The sequence below is a fragment of the Hoplias malabaricus genome, chromosome X2 (genome assembly GCF_029633855.1).
Source record: "Hoplias malabaricus isolate fHopMal1 chromosome X2, fHopMal1.hap1, whole genome shotgun sequence".
Lineage (NCBI taxonomy): Eukaryota > Metazoa > Chordata > Actinopteri > Characiformes > Erythrinidae > Hoplias > Hoplias malabaricus.
The window spans coordinates 15,808,461-15,830,477 of record NC_089819.1 but is presented as its reverse complement, the minus strand read 5'-3'; the positions used below and the strand labels follow the sequence as shown (position 1 = coordinate 15,830,477).

General features: G+C 38.1%; 1 protein-coding gene across 2 annotated transcripts; it reads right to left on the bottom strand.

The window, feature by feature from the left end:
- Positions 1–30: 30 nt before the first annotated feature.
- Positions 31–19,450, bottom strand: LOC136676673 (noelin). 2 transcript variants are annotated; one of them, XM_066653830.1, is made up of 6 exons: positions 18,965–19,450; positions 13,257–13,406; positions 12,666–12,821; positions 10,763–10,982; positions 3,446–3,552; positions 31–1,664 (listed from the first exon to the last, which is right to left on the bottom strand). In XM_066653830.1, the coding sequence occupies exons 1-6, from the start codon at positions 19,028–19,030 to the stop codon at positions 996–998; spliced, it is 1,368 nt and encodes a 455-aa protein (XP_066509927.1). In that variant the 5' UTR covers positions 19,031–19,450; the 3' UTR covers positions 31–995. The 2 variants fall into 2 exon arrangements, with proteins under 2 accessions (XP_066509927.1, XP_066509926.1); XM_066653829.1 differs by lacking the exon at positions 18,965–19,450 and adding an exon at positions 15,979–16,388.
- Between the last annotated feature and the right edge of the window lie 2,567 nt (positions 19,451–22,017).

The following is a 22,017-nucleotide window of genomic DNA, read 5'->3' as shown; positions in this document are numbered from 1 at the left end:
ATGAAAAGATCCTTGTAAAATGAAGACTGGTTTTATTGATATGAATCACATTGCAGGTACAACACATATGCAAGCGCAACAGTTTTGATGCCACCATCAATCTCTTCTAAACTACGAAGACATCTGACTTGTAAAGTCAATTTTTGAATTACAACCAAAGTATACATTGCTATCTCATAAATACATTTTTGATACATTCTATTGTAATATTTTTTGCTGACATAGAGATATGATTTGATAGACTCTTTTTCATATATTCTTTTCTGTGTTACAATCCAAGCTACCGATTAAGAACTGATTATAAATTGATTTTATAAACACAAAATTAGGAAGATGCACAGATAATGTGAATCAAATAAACGTAGAAATAAAATGTTGCAAGAAATTTAACAAACTCGTTGCTAATCTACTCTCCTCTTATACATAATGTGTCATATTATTGTGAAATACATACATCCTTGTGGATCTTAGTGTTAAAAATGTCCATGCAAAACTCTGAGAAAAATCCAAAACGCTACATACAATCACAATGACATTTTTTCACTAAAACAGGGTGCCTCCAACAGTCAGTGCCTTCATTTCTTTAGTTGGTGTTGAAAGGTGTCTTGATTGCTCTTGATACAAAGGATATGATTGTATAAATAAATGGTAATGTCTTCCTTTCTGTACATCTCTCTTTCTTGGCCTACAAGATGTTTTAATTTATTTTCATATTAATATTCATATTCATAGACAAAGCTGTACAAGAACTCTGTGATACAAAATTGAGAACACAATCATCTAAAGAAAGAATGAAATCAGTGTCCAAATCTTTCAAATAAGAAAATGAAAGGCATAAACTTTTGGCAGCTGTTTATAATGTTGCCTAATATTACTTTGAATATAGTTTGACGTCTTCTTTTATTGAACAATCACTGGTATTATTCTACTCTTCAGTATTCCATCAGTTCTACATCTCACATTGGTAGAGAAGGTCACTGTGTTGAGATCTATAGCTACTCAGAGCGGATAAGGTGGTACAGGGTGACATTGTACAGCACCTGGTGCCCATTGTTCCAAGCATAGAGTGCTCTGTCCTTGGGGTTGTAGTCCAGCATAGAGATGTGGGAATACTTGTTCTGGAATGGGATATCAATGTACTCGTAGGTGGAGGAGTTAGTGTGGAAGGCATAGTATACCTTCGTCCCTCCGGAGTAGCCATTGGTGACATAGAGTGTTCCACATATCATGAAGGCCTCACCAGCGCTTCTTTTTGGGTGGTTAGTGGTCCAGCTCTTGATGACCTGAAGCGTAACTGGGTTGAGCTTGCTGATGACGATGTTTCCTGCATTCTGATTGGTGGCATACACTGCCCAAAGCCCACCCTCGTCAACCATCAGGTCAATGTCTGAGTGGCCACCCCATGAATAGTGGTAACGGTTGTTGAATCCAGCGTAGTCCAGTTGGCTGGACTTACTGATGGTGGACGTCTTAAAGTCAAACTTAATGATAGTGTGACTTTGGAATTTGTTGAAGTAAATGGAGCCATTGTAGACCACCTGACCAGTGCCAGACCATGGGTGAGGGAGGCGATGAGAGGTGAAGTTATCCGTGTTCATGAAGTCTGTCATGGACTGGTACTCACGTACAAAGCGGTTGTTGTGGTAGCCATCCATATAGTAGACCTGAGGTTGGAGAAACAGCATGAAGATCAAGTACACAACACAGCAGAGCAATGAAGTAAAATCAAACCATTTTAAATCTGCAAGTAAATTCTTTAAGAAATATACACTGAACAATCACTGGATTATGAACACCTATCTTGTATCTGCACTCATTGTCCATCTTATCAGCTCCACTGACCACACAGGAGCGATTGTGCTTCTACAGTTACAGACTTTAGTCCACCAGTTTCTCTGCATACTTTCTTATCCCAATTTCACCCTGTTCTTTAATGGTCAGGACCCCCACCGACCACCACAGAGCTGGTATGATTTTGGTGGTGTATCATGCTGAGCGCTGCATTGACATTGACGTGTTCTGTAGGTAAGAGTGGATCATACACTCAGTGCCCTAGGCACTGCTAGACTGAGAATAGTCCACCAACCAAAAATATCCAGCCAGTAGTGTCCTGTGGGTGGTGCCCTGTGTCCACTAATGAAAGACTAGAGGACGATAAACAGAAACTGTGCAGCAACAGATGAGCTACTGTCTCTGAATTTACATCCACAAGGTAGACCAATGAGGTGGGTACATTTAACAGAGTGGACAATGAGTGGACACACCATTTAAAAACTCCAGCAGCACTACTGTGTCTGTTCCATTCGTACAAGAACAACACACACTAACACACCATGTTCTCAATGTAATAAAATAAAATTTAAATATATCAAAATAAGCAGATGCTTTTTTGCTTTCCTTGACAGCTATTACATTTTGTATTTTGTGTTTTTTTTTAAACAGCACAAGCAGATGCTAAAACAAGCAGTATCAAAAACATTAACCTTGTGAAGGTAATGATGCAAAACCTTCATGCTTAAGTACTCTCTACATACTTACAGTGAAAATACTGCATGTATAAAGAGCTGATAAAAATAAATGTTTGTAAACTATATGGGTGAACATTGTGTTCTAAAATAGTCCATTATTCAAAATTTGTAAGCTAGCATTTTAATTAGCTCTTGATAGAGATGGACCTGTTCTGGCTATTTCTAATCCCTGTACAAAGGTGTAAGCTTCCTTAAGTATATCAAAGTTTTTCAACTCTAATCCCAAAGGCAATTCCCTGACCCTTCATCAGTCATTCAACACAGGCAAAGGTGAATACTTCAATCTTTTCTATTGGCTTTTTTCTCAAAGGAGGCTAAAAAAAACAACTACTACAGGCTCACCTCAAGCTATTCTCTTTGAAGTGGTCCATTAATATATGACAGGACTATGGATTATTTGGCAGTCCCCTACTGACATCTAACAAAGACTGATGTGTAGACTGTGTCAGACAAATTGGAAAAAGATTCAAAAGCTTGTTTAAAGAAAAGGATTACTAAAATAGCCAGACATATCTAACTGTGGGAAGGCTATTTAAACCATAATCTAGCAGAAAGGTGCACTGCATTTGGAGCCCTGACATAAAAGTTGCTTGTTATTTTGAATGACCATGCTGGCAAGCTAATGGTATCTATCGAGATTTACACCTAGCATTTGCATCCAAATGTGCATTGCTAATTTAATTTGCCTCAGTCTTGGAGCAAGCAAATACAGTGGGGACAAACAAGAGTGCTGATATGGCGCAGAAAAGTGTATTTAGCACCCAAAAATGCAGCGTCATGACAAAAGTCAAGGGCAAAGCACTCAAAGCAAATGCAATTTATCTTCCATTTTATGTCCATCTGAAAGCATTGTTTCTTTTGTTCCCACAAAACAAAGCATGATCTTAATTCAGAGTGATTTTAATTAATCAACTTACCCTTGTATCACCATCAGGGGCAAGGGGATCAGTCATCCATGATCCGTATCTTGATCCGGATGTCTTAATAGTGACAGGCTCACTTATTCCTGTCAGCTTCCCACAGGCTTCATATAAGAAAACAAAATTAATGAGGATTATATGACAATCAAAATCAGTTTTATGCAAAGACGTGTGCAGATGTATGATGTGTAAGCAGTCATCAAAATACAAAAAAGGGAGTATGATAGGCTCAGACTGTTAATGTGAATGAGAGGTGTGTATTAAGATTCTGTAATTCTATTACCTATCCTACCCTTGTGTATCCTAACCTACCATAATTCTAAACTGACTGACACAAGGACTGTAGGTATGATGTATATATATAAACTTTAATGTACATAGTGGTTCTTTACAGGGAACATATTACATATGCCCCGTATATTTTTGTAATTTTAAATTTTAAATTTGTCAAGTCAACCAAACCATCGCAAATGCATCTATTTAACAGACAGGAGAGTAGCACAGCACTTTCTGGTTGAATGTATAGAGCTATTTTGCATGAGGAACTATAATGGACAGCCATAGGACACAGATTATTTTCATGTCTTATATGCACTGTAATTGTTTTTGTAATTCATTGTGTAAAGAAACTTTATTAGTTCTTTTATTTTTAAAAATGCAAATTCATATGTACAACTACATTTATGTCATGATATTGTCATTTATTGTCTAGTAATATGGCAGATAATAATTGTTTGTCTAATTTATATTATCATCCAAACTCAATGCAGTACTAAATGAGATCTGTATCTGGAAATGATGGGTTATCTTCATATTCCCACAAACCTGAACACAACATCTGGTGCATGAAATCTTCATTAACTTTAAGCTGTGCTTCTGTCAGACTCAAGGATGTGAGATGCCTGAGCAGAAGTTTCAGGACAGCAAACAGCTCATACTTTCTGTTTTGACATGGTGCTAGACAGAAGCAGTCAAGCACAACTTGTGTGGACGTTAGCAATGTTGCCAGAATGTGGGATATGGAATATAGATGGTTTCTCCCTGTGTCTCTCTCTAACACCCATATTCTTGCACACAAAAATAACCGAACACCCTTGGGCTAGTGTGAAGATCCAACTCTTTCTCTCACGAGTTCATTCATATCTATGACTCATGGTTTCAACCATCTTTCCACAGCTGAAAATAAACTCCACCTGTCATTGTTTCTCTATTTCTCTCTCTCTCTCTCTCTCTCTCTCTCTCACTCACACACACACATACACACACACACACACACACACACACAAAACCTCTCTTTCTTTCGCACTTGCTCTCTCATCTCCTCTGACATTGGAGCAGTGGCTACAGGATTGCATTCTCTTACCACACTACTACATTTTTAGCTCCCCTAGTGTTCCTTGAAATATTTTTATACTTCACACTGTAACTGTACCCCACTTCTCTAGTTAAATATATCCTAATGGGCACTTATTCAGATCAATAAACTGTTTTATATTTCACTGGTCATGCTATATTTGAAAACAATACATTGCACTGTTGTTCCAAGTTTGTAATCACTAAATGTGGTGCATTATATCATCTCCCTGCAAATACTTTAACCTGATACACCACTGTAATATTTTATGCCTTATGCTGCTCTAAAACATGCATTAGTATATTCATGTAGCTCATTATACAGTTTACTAATAAATAAAAACATTATATAAAGTGTACTCTTTGTGAACAAAATACAGAATATAGCTTTCATTACGTCATGTATTTCTCTTTGTACACTCAAAAAAATGTTACAGTAGAGGTACATTATTGGTCACTAAAGGTATTTTACCTTTAAAGGTAAAACATTGGGTTTAAAGCCCAGATTTGCTCGCTACAGATATAATACATTTTCTTCTCCAGAAGGAGAGGTGAATATTGGCAATCTTTCGTTAAGGAACTTTGTAAAATACAAGAATATAATACAAGTCCTTAAGATGATATGGGCCATATAAAATCAACAGTTTTAAAACCTACAATTACAACAGAATTAGGTACAATTACATTCCCTAACTAAAGGTTTTTCAAAATGACTTGTTCAAAATCTACATCATCTAGTTAATCATTCATTTTGGACAAAGAGCACATGCTTTAGTCTAAGCATGCAAATGATTTTGTACAGCTTTCTGCTCTTTCTTACATTATCAATTGCTTTTATCTTGTTGATCAGAATGTATTAGACTCTTTCTCTGTACAACAGTTCAACCACCCAAAACACCCAGGCACTAGTCCAATGCAAAAGCCAGTACACTCAGAAATGTTGATCAAGATGTCATGAGCTGTGAAGCACATATTATACATTTCTGTATAATGTATACTGAACAGCCCAAAATGTGTAAGGAGCCAGCTGCATACTCAGATGACCCTGCTGGCTGCTATATATGCAGCATGTAAGAACATCACAGCTGATGCCTGTAGAGGTTGGATAAGACATTCAAAAAGCTTTCATTGCTGCATTGCAAGGGAATATATCCGATGTGATGTCGATGAGAATATTTGACCCGGCAGAGAGCAGTGTATGGATGTCTAGAAAGACGCCAGTGTAATTCCCCATGGAGCCCTATATGTAACATCTCTGCCTTAAGGGTGTTTCTCATGTTTATATTTCTGAATTGTCTGTTTTTTCTTTTCTGTATCATAATGACGCAGTCTGTCACTGACCTACAATTCAAATAGTAAAAAGCATGAATATGAATCATGCCCAGTCTCTTACAGTCAATGTCTTGCATTTTCACTGTCACCAAAACATTCAGAAAACATTTAGATTTACTGCTATACTGACAATGTGGCTAAATATATTGACTGACTTGTTCCTAATTAATGACCCAAGGCCTTGACAATCTGATGACACTGACATTCTGGGACAAGAACTAAGATTTTTGAAAAAATCATCAGCCTTTGCCAGTAATTCACTGCGTGGTGCTGTTTGTACGAAATGTTTTGAGAAATGCACATAATGTAGAGCAAATATAAATGATGATTAGAGAAATGCCCCAAAGCGACTGAGAAAATCTGTAATGTAGTGAATAACATTTCTTGACATAGCTTAAAAAGACTGGCTGTTCTGTACAGACCAAGAAATATAGTAGTGAATTACGTAAAAATCTTATTACATCAAATGGATTTAAAAGTTTAATATATATACATTCCTGTTATCATTTTACAGATATGGAAATACCTACACTGAATCATTTATTCAGTGAAGCCACCAGTGGAATGTCTGTGGCTTAGACTAGGATCTGAGTAACTTTGAGAATGGTCAAATTGTGATAATATTGTGTAATATTTTACTCAGTGCATATCCAAACCAGCAGTTGATGTGTGGTGTTCTTGGTATGTAGGAGTTAGTACTTGTCAAAAGCAGTCTAAAAAAAAAAAAACAGTGAACACGCAACTGGCTTATAGGAGCCAAAGGTAATGATTAATAATTCAGGAAGCAAAGAGGTCAGCAGAGAGTACACAGCCTACACTATGTGTTCTAACAACATTCTATCAAAGCCAGTGTTAACTTTTTAAACTATTTATTTTACAATAGCTCTTCTGTGGAATCAAATCAGACAGGCTTGCCTTCCTTCCCCACAAGCATCACTGACCCTGGGTGCCCATGAACCTGTCACTGGCTCACTTGTTATCCTTCCTTGTAAACATTTTTGTCAGGTACTTACGAATTCATATCTGGAACACCCAACAAGACCATCTATTTTAGACATGCTCTGACATTATGAGCATTACAATTTGGCCATTGTGAAAGTTGCTCAGAACCTTTCACCTGGCCATTCTTCCTGCTCTAACACACGGGGTGCCTAATAAAAACTCCATTGCAGGTGCTAGTGTAATCAGATTATCAATATAATTAACATTACCTGTGATTTGTTTTAATCTTGTGGTCGTTTGGTGTATATAGGTATATGACACAGTTAAGTACTGGAGATTTGATGTGGGGTTAGATATGTAGGGCAGTGCATATTGTAATATAGTGTTCTTTTGGTTCTAAAGCAGTGGCAAGGACTTGAGCTTATGCCTTTAATCTCAGTCATATTATAGTGAAGTATAGCATAGAAGAGAATAACACAACCAGTGTGTAGCTGTGGTACAGAGTGCCTGTTTGACTTCTACACACCAGAAGCAGCAGTCTGCTAATATTGACCTGTGTAATTCCATAATCTCTACGGGATCGGACAAGCTGTGATTTATTCCTCCCCATTCTCCATCGTGGGCTTACTGCTGCAAACATAACCCACTTTCAAACAATCCTCCATGGAAATTAATATTCAATAAATAACTGTTAGATTAATCGTCCCTGCACAGATGGGTAATCACTGGAAGCGATCAGATGTGCAAATGTTAGCTAATGGGACTAAAGAAGAACAACAAAGACTCGTCATTATTTTGGCTATTTTCACAGCAGTTTTCTGAGAAGGTCCGAATGAATAGAGTCCACTAAGATACTACAGTCTGAGGACATGGCACTTAATCTGTGAGCCTGTTGATGCAATTATGCTGCAACATACTGTAAGCAAGATTTGGGTCATGTTTTTTGACGCTTGAATAACACTAGCTGCTGAAATTACCACTCTAGTATTATCCTGCACAATTCATAGAAGTGCAATTAATCTACACAGAAGTAAAGTCTACAATTATAGCACTTAAATATGGCAATTTAAAAACTTTCACACAAGCAATGCTACTGCTCAAGTGTAAAACAAGATTAGCAAGATTAAATGTGCTTTGACTTCCAAAGTGAAAACAAGTTAACATGTCCTGTACAGGTACTTCATTTTCCTTCATATTTTAGTGCACACTTTTTACAGAAAGGGAAAGACATGTTTATTGTTGTAGTCAGAACCTCATATCTCCAAAATAAATTAACAGGAAAACAACAACTGGAATACCTACCTTTAGTAAAACAGTATCAGTTCATGGCTAACCTTAACATGCATAATATATTGTGAGCAGTTCATACATGGAGGTGATTACTGTACCAAGAGGAATAATCTTTCAGTCCTCAAATCCTGCCTCTATTTTTGGATGATTGTCTTTACGAGGGACATAGTTTTTGGCCCAGAAGGAGACATAAGCCTGTAGCTCACTTTAGTGTTTACTGTTGACAGCCAAATCCCAGCATGGTTCCTCCTCTCTTCTTCTAACATAAAATAGGCCAAAATTACACCCTGTGCAGGAAATAAATCTGTTGTTCCAGTTAAGAGAAACAGCCTACATGTGTAACTAACCACCTACTTACACTCTTAAAAATAAGGGTCCCATATGTCTCTTGGCAAAAAAATTATATTAGACAGCAGAGACATGGTGAATAAAAATCTATCTGCTATTGTACTCTTAAAAAGGCATACATTTTATAGAATCTATAAATTGATCAGTGTGGCAATCACTTAAATGCTAAAACAAACCTTTCATTAGGATATATCAAGAATATTTTGTCGAAATACTTTACAATATAAAATGGTTCTCCATTCAGAGAAATGGGTCTTTAAAGAAATATCCAGTTTTCTTTTCTTCTACCTCTTATTAGCAGTTTTTATGTGACTCCATTTCCTTTTTTTTGGTAAATGTTTTAGTGAAAAAGTCCAATATGCTGTTTTGTATTCACAGAATAGCTTGTGTTAAACCATTAAAGACTGTCTAAAAGACTGTGTTTCTAAATTCACTGACTCTGACACCAAAAATAATCTGATTTATCTCTGTCTAACATCTCCCCACCTGCATTATGTCATATCCCCAGAAACACTTGATTTATTCATTACAGTGGAGCAAGGCCTGTCACTTCTATGACTTCTAGGGGCTATCAATTCTGCCCAGGTGTCAAAATCAGCTCCAGTACTCATGGTCTCAAGCAAAAAATGACTGAAACTGAGGATGATGGCCACATGCATCAGCACAAACATTTTTTGTATCAAATTCAACCTTCTGCAGATTTGAATGGCTGCTTTTAATGCATGTATACCATTGTGAAAATATTTTTGAGTGCATCTACCCAGACATTTACAAGGTGGTGCACAAAGTTTGTTTCCTATTTATTAATTAAATATTTAGTTTTCTATGCTAATTTGTTAAAACAATCTTTCATAGTACCATGCCACTCTATAAAGTATATTGTTACTATCAAAATACAGTTTTGCATTAACTTATGCTGAAATGTAAGTTTATACTTTCTGCTAAAAAGATGTTTATTTTGGTAAATCAAATTTGTACCTTCATCATTTTAGTATATGTTATGTATACATGTTTATGCAACATGTTTTTTTAAACATATTTTGTGTAGTCATGATGGACTATGATATCTTTTTTTGTCATTTTTAAAAAAGATTTCACCATTGCACCAGGAAATACCAAATACAGATGCATTTATTATGTATAGATAGTTCACGTTTCCTTTATATATTGCATACAGTATATTTGTGCTAATTATTCTTAGTGACTATTACTTCAATGTTGATTTTTTCCCAAATGTAACAACAACATTTTGGAAATAGGACCAGGCCGAAATTCCCCCTCTCAGCCCTATAACCCTGTAACTCCCATCATTTCCCTGTCTGACAAACTCACTCCCACTTTGTTTCTACACTTTTCCAACAGGGTTATTTATACACCAGATCTGCCATGAATTCCTGCCCAATAATATATCTCAGTTCACCTCCCAGTTTCAGCCTTTACGGGCATGGTCCGTAATAGCAAAGCATACTCATACATAATGTCATAATAAAGTTGTGTTTGCCATTTATTCATAGCAGCAATTTTAATGTATATTCTGAAATTAATTTCTTAAAGTAACATTTTAATGTGCTTTTATTGCATGATGTGTAATTGCTGTTTACTCAAGAAACATTTATGCATTAATTTGATAAAAAACTATTTTAGTCCAACGTTTCAGTGTATAAGTTGGTTATTTATACATAATGCTTGCATAGTATCATATTATTGCATGCATGCTGTGCTTTCCACTGATTCACTTATTTTTATATTGATGTGTTAAAAGTGCTCATAAAAATGATTGTGTTACTGCATACAAGCTGTATTCACCATTTATGCATAACTCGTTTTCTGTATCAATCTGTTGAAAATCGTGTGAACTTACCTGTATCGCAAAGCCACCATTATCCATCTAAAAATGTGTTATGTAGTCATGTACTTGCATGCTGTAATCTAAAAGTGTCAGTTAAAATGGCTCAGTAATGTCTACTGGTGTGAATATATCTGGCTAATTGTGAGCCACACTCTCAGGGACAGAGAGGGTGGTGGTGTTTGTGCTCAAACTCCGCCTACCTAATTTTTGCATGCATGCACGGAGCCTCTCCTCAAGATTTGACACCCTGTTGTGGAGCTCCTCGTAGTCAAAGGCTCCCATCTCCTCCTGCAGCTCGCTTAGCACTGACGTCAAATTCTTCACCTCCTCTTTAAACTGCAATACCAATTTTGCATCGGCCTTGTATTCCTCCAACACTGGTATCATTGGCCTAAGTTCCTCCATTTTCGCTTTTATGGCCTGTAAGGTTAAAATAGGCTTGGTTCAGTAGGCATGCGTGCAATCCGTTTTGTTCCAAACACCTTTCTGACCCTATCATGCCCTCTCTGTCTACCCTGACATGAATGTGATATGTGCCTAACACATATATACATGTTATATACATATATGTATCATACAACATATCATAAGCATCATAAACAAGTCCTCAGTACACGAAGAACAATTGGGAAAACTCTTTTATTTTTCAACGTTTAAAATGCAACGTCTTTAAAGTGAATACATGCTTTGCGTCACATACAACATTGTTTACTCATTACTTTGTTACTTTTTTCCCCCCTTGGTAGCAAAATATGCATTAAACAAGCCTGAATGAGGAAAGACATGGAAGAGATATCACCATAACATAAATAAATGTCTTTTCATGAAATGCTTCTACAGTGGCATGCACAGAAAGAGAACGGACCATGAAGCCTTAAAGGTGCTTATTGGTTCAAAAGTAAACTAAATGGTGCCAAAAGGTTCAGCAGACCAGCTGGGGATTACAATGAACTTGCTCTTCAGTCTCTGCAGCTTTGAAATAATTCATAATGTTAGCCCTGCAAGCAAGAAGACGAGATACTGTTGAGTAGCTAACTCACTAGCCTGTCTGAATCATATATACAAATACACTGTTGAAGGATTAACCACAGAACGACATGTTACTTTTGATTCAGAAGTGGGTGAAGGATGCAACATGCAAGGACACAAACAGAGCTTAGATTATTTGCATATGCACAAATAATCATGATAATTACACTAATGAATTCAAATGTTTATTAGATCCCGTGAAGCTATAAATATATAATCTCAGTACGGGCTTAGCAGCCTGTTTAAGAATTCATAAAGCACCATTGTAAAGTACCAAAGAGAGACACAGTTCCTTGACGTACCAAATTACTTCTCTGAAAACAGAAGAAAAAAAAACTCATCTCCTCCATTTCATTGAGTCACAGTTCTTTATGAATTCATCTGGTGGCTGAAATGCCATGTTTGTACATGCCTGAACATGCAATAATGGATATTACACTAAAGGTTGGGGCTTTAAAGAAATTCTCCAGTGGGATTCAGCTTAATCTCTGTCTGCTGCATCTGTAGCATATGAATAGCACATGAATACCCATTGGCTTCTATTTTGAGACAGTCAAATATCAGTCAAAATTCAGGTCCAGAAAATAAAAATCCTTTCCAGAATTTTGTTTTAACTGCCTTGACACCACTTACATTTTTTCTGAGATAAAAAACAGGTAGTGGAAATGAAATCCTGGAGAGGATTTTTACCTTTACCTTGTCTGGACACAGCAGATAAAGATGAGGCAAAAACGGTGGATTCTTTCTTTTTAAAATCATGCTCATAATTGAATACAAACTAACAGGATTTCCATGCAGAATAAATACTGAAGACCTTCAATAACTTAATCGTAAAGAGGCTAATAAAACTAAACATTTTCTGTCCCTGTCTCATTTTTTTTCCTGTAATACACTGTGTTGCAAAACATTGTATCAAAAAGGCATATTTAAATTGGCAAGCAGTACAAAAAATCAATTAAAGACAGCATTTGGTAAAAGGCAAATACTGCATGTTGCTATACAGGGAGAAAGCAACAGGACTAAAATGGAGCCAACAAGGCAGAATGATTGAATGAACAAATTATTTGTTCATACCTTGTATTGCTTGGCAATGTTCTGCTTGTGGCTCTCCTCCACCTGTTTGAATTTGGACTCCAAGCCACGTAGCTGCACCTCCATCCTCTGGACGTACTGCAGGTCTTTCTGTGTCCTCTGGTCTAATGTCTGAATGGACTGGGTCATGTTCTGCACCTAAAAGAGTGGCACAAAAAAAAGACCACAGCATTTGGGATTCAGATACATGTTAAAAAGACCTATTGTGAGCTGTTGATACTCAATGTAAAAAAAAATATTAATCATATTGGATGACTTACTATGTAACTAAAAATGTAGATGCATCATTAACATATTTGGTTTAAAAGCATGAATCACTGCCTTGCTTTAATATAGACATGAAATTTCATTGATGCAAATTTCCAAATGCTACTTTAGTGCTAATATCAGTGCTCCTAGTTGTTAAACAGTGTGTGAGGGAGGTAGAATGTGTGCACGAGTGAGCAAGCAACATGCCAGGAACAACGAGTGCCTTATATCTAAAATAATGATATAATATAGAAATCCCTTCATTAATTTTTATATTGCAGTAACCATAGGAGAATTTGCTCTGTTTTTGAATGCAAGTGTTACTTTTTCCAGAAGCTGTCGCAGCTGCTTGGTTCTGGCGTCCCGTGAGCACATGGTCTGCTGAGGAGCAACCACAGTGCACACACAGCGGCCCTCACTGTCCTGCGCTGAGCTGTACACCTGCCACGACTCCTCCGGGTTCGCAGGCAGCACCTGGTCAAAACACAGACAAATAAGGACAATGTGAGAACTTACAAATATAGGTCACACTGAAGGATCCCAGACCAGTTGTTAGAATCCTTGACTGTTTCATATCACAGTTACATATTATCAACATTCTCCAACTCTTTATAACCTGGAACAGTTCTGATGAGAGCTGAAGCAATAACACTACAATTAGTTCCCAAGAAATATTCCTTCATTCATTCATTGTCTGTAAGCGCTTATCCAGTTCAGTGTCGCGGTGGTCTGGAGCCTACCCAGAATCACTGGGCGCAAGGTGAGAACACACCGTGGAGGGGGCGCCAGTCCGTCACAGGGTGACACACACTCGCACCTACAGACAATTTTGAGCAGCCAATCCTTCTATCAACGTGTTATTTGGACAGTGGGAGGAAACCGGAGCACCCGGGAGAAACACGGGAAAGAAACACATGGGAAGAACACACTCCTCACAATCAGTTACCAGAGGCAGGGCTTGAATCCCCAACCCCAGGACTCTGGAACTGTGTGGCTGCAAAACTATCTGCTGCGCCACTGTGCTTCCCTTCAAAAAATATTCATTCATTCATTATCTGTAAGCGCTAATCCAGTTCAGGGTTGTGGTGGGTCCGGAGCTTCCTGGAATCATTGGGAACAAGGCAGGAACACACCCTGGAGGGGGTGCCAGTCCTTCACAGGGCGACACCCACTCACGCACTCACACCTACAGACAATTTTCAAGTTGCCAATCCACCTACTAATGTGGGTTTTTGGACTGTGGGAGGAAACCGGAGCACCAGGAGGAAACCCACGCACACACAGGGAGAACACACCAACTCCTCACAGACAGTCACCAGGAGCTGGACTTAAACCCATAATCTCCAGGTCCCTGGAGCTGTGTGACTGCTACACTACCTGCTGCGCCCTTTCCAGAAAATATATAATACCAATTTCAAATGGCCTGGAGGTTAGGCTCCATTTGATATATATATATATATATATATATATATATATATATATATATATATATATGTATGTATATATATACACCTTTCTGTTGCATTTGTTTAAGAGTAAAATGTCTTATTATTACATTTTCTCAATATCTCATGATTTTCAATTCTTCTGCAGCTTGTTCCCCACCTTGAGCACAGCAAGACATTTCACTTATTACATCTTGTTGAGTTTGAGCCATATGCAGCTGATGACACATCCACAAAAGCCCAAAGACAGTGCTGGCTATTCTAGCCTCAGAATCTGCTGCATGTCCAAATGAAGAAGTCTCACCCGTACACAGAGCACAAGTGAAAGTTCTAGGAGCTTCCATATGCCAAAGGTTTGACCACAGTCAGTTTTTTTCCTCCAAGGGGATTTTGTATAACCCTATGATCACAAGGCTTGATGTCAGAGTACCATCTGGATCTGAGGACCGTAGAACCCTTCCCCTATTTCTAATATCCAATACGCAAATGGGTTCTCCATATTCTAATTCCGGCTAGGAGATTTTACTCAATTGGAGACATGTCCTTGAAAATCGACTGCAATTGTGGTATTGTACAGTGAGATTATCCACTGAACCATAATCTCGAATCTAAGAAGGTTTAGAAGCTTTGAACTGGGGAATTGCAGCTATTCAAATAAATGAGCATGAAAAGAAAAAAAAGGCATTTCAGATACAGAACAGCACATTTTAGGCAGGTTTCTTAGGCACACATTTAAAGAACCCCTCCCACAATGTGGTAGCTGCTTACAGGAACCTTACTTAAAATAGAATTGTCAAGAAAAGCAGACTGATTAGCAGAAAACAGCGATAATGTTAATGCGCTAGAAGCAATTATCTCACTGCAGAAACACTTTTTTTTCCCAGTATCGCTGTGTTTACAGAAATCTTGTTCAGACATTTGACACTTTTTTGAGAAAATCCAATCAGGCAAATATTTTCTCTCAGGTGAGTTCTGTGCACTGCAACATTTCACAGACAAATAAACTCATTATTTTCTTCTCATTTTACATGATGCAAAGACATGTCTGTGCTTGATCACGTCATTCTGAAGGACAGAATGTAAGAAAACAAAGAAGGCAGCATTAGGTCCCTTGAGGTTGCAATTCTAGCCATATTTTGCACGATTGTAATTAAAAGACTCTTGGGCATTTGACACCTTCTACAATTCGTGTTGCAGCCTGTCTGTAAGAACATGCACTGAGGAAAATACTGCTTTAGTAATGGAGATATATTGAAACTGTCTACCTGTCTGCATTTTAGACATTTACATTTATGCTGTAATTAATAACTATTTATTAATCCTTGTCATAAATAATAAAAAAATAATAATTGTAGCCTTGTCATGAAAATCAACATCTGCTTCTACTTTAATGAATAACAGCAGCTACATAATGACTGTTAATAATAATAACAATAATGGTAATAAGAATATAATAATGAACTTAATGAGACATTTGAGCCTCACAAATCTATCTGCTGATCCATTACATTATTAATATAATTATACCACCAATCTGCTCGTATAATAAGCATTAACCTCACTCTACTTTCTCGCTCTGTTTATTTATGTCTCTCACTCACTCCCGTGCTCCTGTCCGGAACCCCTGGCGGAGCGGCGGAGAGTTTGGTTGTGTTGAGTCCGACCAGAGCGGGCAGGGTCTGCGACATCCAGTTAGTGATCATGGCCATAGTGCTGAGCACCACGCCGATCTTCAGCAACGGCACCGACATCTCTGCGCGCGCCTCCTCTCAGCTCGTCCGGACACGTCCTTCATTGCGCGCGCTGCAGCGGGAGAGAGCGGCTCGCGAGGCCGGAGTGAGAGCGACCCCGCGGCGCGGAGACCTCCTTGGAATCACTCGTGAGGGACACCATCATTGTCCGCGCTCTGCCTCTGTCTGTACTTTGAGATGAAGAGGATGAGGAGAAGGGTGGTGAGGAAGAGCCCGCTGGAGCTGTCAGGTCTCTATGCCTGCGCTCGAGTAACTGTAATGCAAACCGCCAAGACTCGGCACGGCGCCTCATTGGCCGATTGACCACGCCCACCTCGTTAAATATTCATGAGCTGGGATACTCTCGATTCCTCCAACTCTCTTCACGCACGACGTCGAACAGATTCATAACAGTGGGCACTTAACTGCAGAGAAGCTTGATACGGTGAGGTCAATAACATTTAAGGGCACGGCTGTGTGAAAAATGTTGTGGGGATTATATGTTCGTTAAAGCAGATCCGAAAAGCCATAAGAACGTAACCTGTGCATTTATGAATTAATGTGTGGATTAACTTGAATGAGTGCATCATCATTTCCTCATGAATAAAACAAACTCCCTTAAAACACGTTGTTATCGGTTCACCCACTCTGGCAATAACTCAGTTTGGCTTTTTGTTTTATTTACATTGAAATTAAACTCTATTTTTTCGATGAACACAAACAAGCTCTTATAATATATATATTTTTCATATAAGTGTTATTATATAACGATAAACTAAAAGTGAGGTTCGTGTAAATTGATGGCCTCTAGGAGAAACCTCTGCAGCGTTCAAGCAAAAAAATGCTTTTCAATTATTTAGTGAGTCCTCCTCTAACTATTTTATGAAGATCTTAAACATTGCTGACCATGGCGTGGTCACGAGGCTTGTGGTAGACTGATGGATGGCCATATTTCCAGTTTGGGATTTTTTTTCTTTCTTATACACTTTAAAAAGCTTGATTATTAAATGTAGCAGATTTATTGCTAACTGATCATTTTACAGGGCGATAAAGCACGCATCGTCCAACAGGGGGCAGTGCAGGTTTCTTTATCACCTTAACCTTCTCTCTGCTGACCTATGATGCCAAGATTTTATTTTTTATTATATGATTTAAAAATCTACTCGTTTTAAATAGTATACACATATATACACAGAGGACAACTTATCCTATGCAAATCCTAGGGGAATTCAAGTAATGTAAAGCTTTAAAATAGTATGTTTTAATTTGTTATGTATTGATAATCAAATATTCCTGTTTGTAGATGATTTCTCACACCATCCATTTGAAAACTGCACTTAATTAAGTCATCAGTTTCCCAAATACACAAAGATCAATGTGTTTTCATACTGTATTACAATGGGTTATTCTAAACCTACTTCCTTTATTCAGAAATTTCAATATGAGTCATATACCACTTATTCCTCCCTTTCTATTAGTTTCTATATTGTTTTTCTAAAGTTTGACCGAAGCCCATTACATTCACGACATTTCCTTAATCAGTCAGTAGTACAGTTAGCGCTTTTTTAATTTGACACTTAAAATTGTGCCTCAGGTTCATTTTCACTCTTTCTGAGAATTTCAGCCTTACTTTACAGGGTTTTTTACACAATGAGCCAACGTTATTTATTGCCCCAATTAGCACATTGAAGATATTCTGCATACCAAAGGTGTTAGAGTTCTGGGCTGGAGAAAAAAAAAAAACACCTCACTTTCCACAGACAGAAATGTATGATTTCCAGAAGACATTTCTCTGGGGAACCAGTCGTTTTGTTCAAGAAGAAAGCTTAAAACACTGGTTTGGTGGTGCATTAATAGGGCAAGTTATGGTTGATTACAAGTTTGATTTTGGCCCCTCCGTTGAACCACCAGCTGTTTTCCAGTGACTAAGTTTAAGAGTAAGAATAAAAGAGAATAATAGTCCACTTTTTCCCCCCAAAAGCAATGCCAAGAAAAGAAGTTAAGTATAATCAGGTTTGATAAGTTCTCATGCCATCAGTAATGAAACAGAGTAAAACATTATTTAAGACTTTTAATATTTCACAGCAGTGACCATGTCCTCTGAGAAATTAATAATTTGCTAAAATTGAATTTCCCCGAAAATGTGAACAGAAAGTAACCAGTACAACACACAGTTCAAGGCCAGTCAAAATGTACCGTTCTGGAATGACTCTGGGCCACACTTCTCATAACTTTATGGACAAACAAGCCATTTCCCACCATGTACCGATCTCCATTAAACACCACTAATTTATCAATGTGGTTTTGGCAGAGCCATGAATGTCCTGTCAGAAACAGATATCTGAGATTCTGGCTTTAAGCCATAATAGTAAAATAATGATCAGTGAGATACTCCATGGAGTGATGTATGAACTTCCACGAATGTGCATTTGACAGCATTAAACCTGCTTTCACAGCAAATTCACCAGTGATATATCAACACCATTAGTGTAAAAATGTAAACTTGTCAACACTCTCAGTGTTGATTTAACACGGGTGAATTTGCTGTGTTGATGATTTATTATGAATGCAATGTTTACTTACATACATATCACACACATATAAACACATAAAGAACTGTGCTTTTGTTTGTAGCCTATAGTCAGTCGTAAACTTGGTCCATATATGTGGTCTAAGAAGTACTGGTACCCCCCACTGTGATTATTCCTTTGAAACAGGCTTAAGCACATTACTACAGCTGGCTTAAAGCATAATCTGACCAATTACAGTGAGGGATTTACAGCGGCAGCGCGGCGCATCGCAGTAATTAGGCTGGCGGTGTAGTCTGGGGGAAGAAAATGGCGTGTTTATGCCTTACTTGTGTGAGTTCAGTGCCCATCAGGAGCAGCAGAGTGAGGCTCAGGAGCTTGTTCGCAGGCTGCATCTTCCGCCGCGGTCCAGCACCTGATCCGGGCTTTCACATACAGCTCGGCTCCACCGGTCCTTCTCCCTCTGTCTCTCTCCTTCTCCCTCTGTCTCCTTCACTCTCAGACCCCCTGATCCAGTCCCTCTCTCTGCCTTCGGTATCAAAATAAAAGGGACGATGGAACCAGCTCGGCGTCTTTTAGCATATTTACTGCGCCTCGGTTTGTCGACGCTGTGTCCTCGACCCCTCTCTCTCTCTCTCTCTCTCTCTCTCTCTCTCTCTCTTCTGCCGACCCCCTCTTCTATGGACAACAGCGAGGACCGAGTATGGGGGAATCAAAGGAAGGGGGGGATATCACTTCATCCCTTTCCACAGTTGTCTTCTTAATGCAGGGACTGAGGTGTGTGGAAGCACATTTGAGGTGCGAGCTGTTAGCCGTGGATCTGAACCGGATGTGACACGAGCGGGCGTGGGAAATTCAAGACAGAGCTGGGAGGGGGAAGGAGCTCAGTAAAGACACAGTCCCAGAACCAGAGCTTCATTCACCATTATTAAAACTCAGTAATCTAGCGTCTAATGAGAAGATGTCCACCGATATCATTGTGAGTAGAAACAAACAAACAAAAATAGTGACATAACTATGTCTACGTGCAGTATTAACCTGACCTGGACTGTATTGATTGGAATTGGTTCACTGTACGTCTAAGGCAACTTCATATCCAGTTACTGGAATAATGTATAATCAGTCACTTGTTAGAAACTTTTATACAGTCAGAAAAATCACAAAATGTGAGTACTTAATATTATACTACAGTTTATTCTGAACTCCTAATGTAATTTGCTGAGAGAGATTCTCTGACAGAAGCACTTCAGGTGTCTGATATAACGGGACTGTTTTACCTTGATCAATGTCAATATACAAACAAATATTTTTTCTTTACTTAATATGTTAAAGGAACTGTAGTATTTTTATCTTAAAAGTACAGCTTCAAAATCATTGTGATGCTCCACTGACCTGTAATAGGGAGATTAGAGCCTTTATCATTGTTACTCTGGGCTCAGCCCTGCCAAAACAGCATGATAACATTGGAGGAGGGTGTAGGGTCTACATGGGTTGCCTCCCACAGTCGAAAAACAGATGTTGGTAGGTTAATTGGTTATTCCAAATAGATGTGAATGAATGTGAATGATTGTGTGAGTGTGTGCCCTATGATGGACTGGCACCTTGTTCAGGGTGTGTTCCTGCCTTGATTCTGGATAGGCTCCAGACCCACCAAGACCCTGAACTTGAAAAGCTGTTACAGAGAAATTAATGAACAAATGTTTTTAGTCATTTACTGACACATGGGCTTCGTAAACACACTAGACTTATTTCAAGCATTTAAAGAGAACTGAGAACAAGCAAATGGTGAGGAAACTCTGAATATTATGAAAAGTGCTTTTTACAATCTTGGACGTAAAAAAATATCTAGACAAAAATAACATTGTTGTCAATTGAACATTCTAAGGGAATATTAAATACATGAAAATATATCTAAGTAAATGTGGTTCGTAAAAAAAAACATCTCCAGCTCTATGTTTCGAGGTCCAAGTAAAGTAAATCTGTGAAAATGTGACACAAAGAACGACCAGTTGCCATGACGACAGTGCCCCTGCTGGCCCCCCTCAGCAAGTTCTTGATTTGTGAGAGATAAAGTGGCTTCGTTATTCGGCGAGCTTCCAGCTGGTCTAATAGGTCATCAGGATGAAATAGTTTAAAGAGAGGGTTTGAGGGTAATGAAGATGTGATGAGGTGAGGGAAATAAACAGAGAAAGAAGAGAGGATATACAATAGGGACGGAGAGAGAATGTGGGATACAGGTGGAGAGGAAAAGAGAGTAAAAGCAAAAAAGAGAAAAGGAGGAAGAGAAAGTAAATCTATAGAGGAAAAGGGTGAAACAAAAAATGGGAAATTGGAAAAGAATTAAGGACCATTGAAAAAAAAATAGCGAAAAGTGAATAATGTGAAACAGAGAAAGGAGGAAACAGGAGAAAAATGTAAAGGGGTCAGAAGTGAATACTGAAAATACTCATTCTATGTTTATATTACTTTTGGAGGTGAGTAGTGTTTCCTAAATCCTACATTGTCTTATATTAAATATTAAAAAGTAGTTGAAAACAAGATTAAATTTAAAGTACCTTCCTAAAATAAAACGTAAGTAGATGTACAATAATGAGGCCATAATACAGGGCTGCTGCTGAATGCTGGCAGGGCTGACGACTGAATGCTGTTGATTAGGATAATTGAGATAAATATGTGGCTTTTCTCATTCATATCACAGCACATTTCTGCATTGCTGCCTTTCATAGTTATCACTGAGCAAGTGGCTATTGTTACTGTTCCACTGCTGAATCAGTTCCCATGTCCGAAAGTAATGCTGTCTCACCATTTCACACTGAATGAATTAGGAATCTACAGACATTTAAACCCTGAAAAGAGACAGACACTTTTAATTGATATCTATGGAAACGAGACTTATTATTTGGCTGGAAACAGCAAATTGATGGGTTATGAGACAGGTGGCCTTGAAACTGCAGACTGTAATTGGTAATGGTCTATGTGGACCAACATATTTCCCTGTGAAACATCAATCAAACCTGATTTTTACTGGAAAATATGTCCATGTACAATGTGATTTATGTCCAGATCTAGTGTAATTAAAATATATATTCAGCTCTTTGCTTTTCTGTTTGTAATTAAAAGGACATTATACAAAACAATGAAGCCTGGTAAAATTGTAAAAATGCCATATTTATGAGGTTACAGCCCAGAGGGTCTCAGTGTTGGAAACGATTAAATAGTGCACACACCCGGCATTGTTTTCTTCTTCTAATCTCAGAATCAAAAAGCAGGCAAGAGACAACGAGAGAAAGTAGGGCATGCTTGTCTTGTATTACTCAGGGGCTTCATTTTGGCTAAGCGTACCACATTGCTTATGCATTCATTAGAAAACTGGAAAAAATAT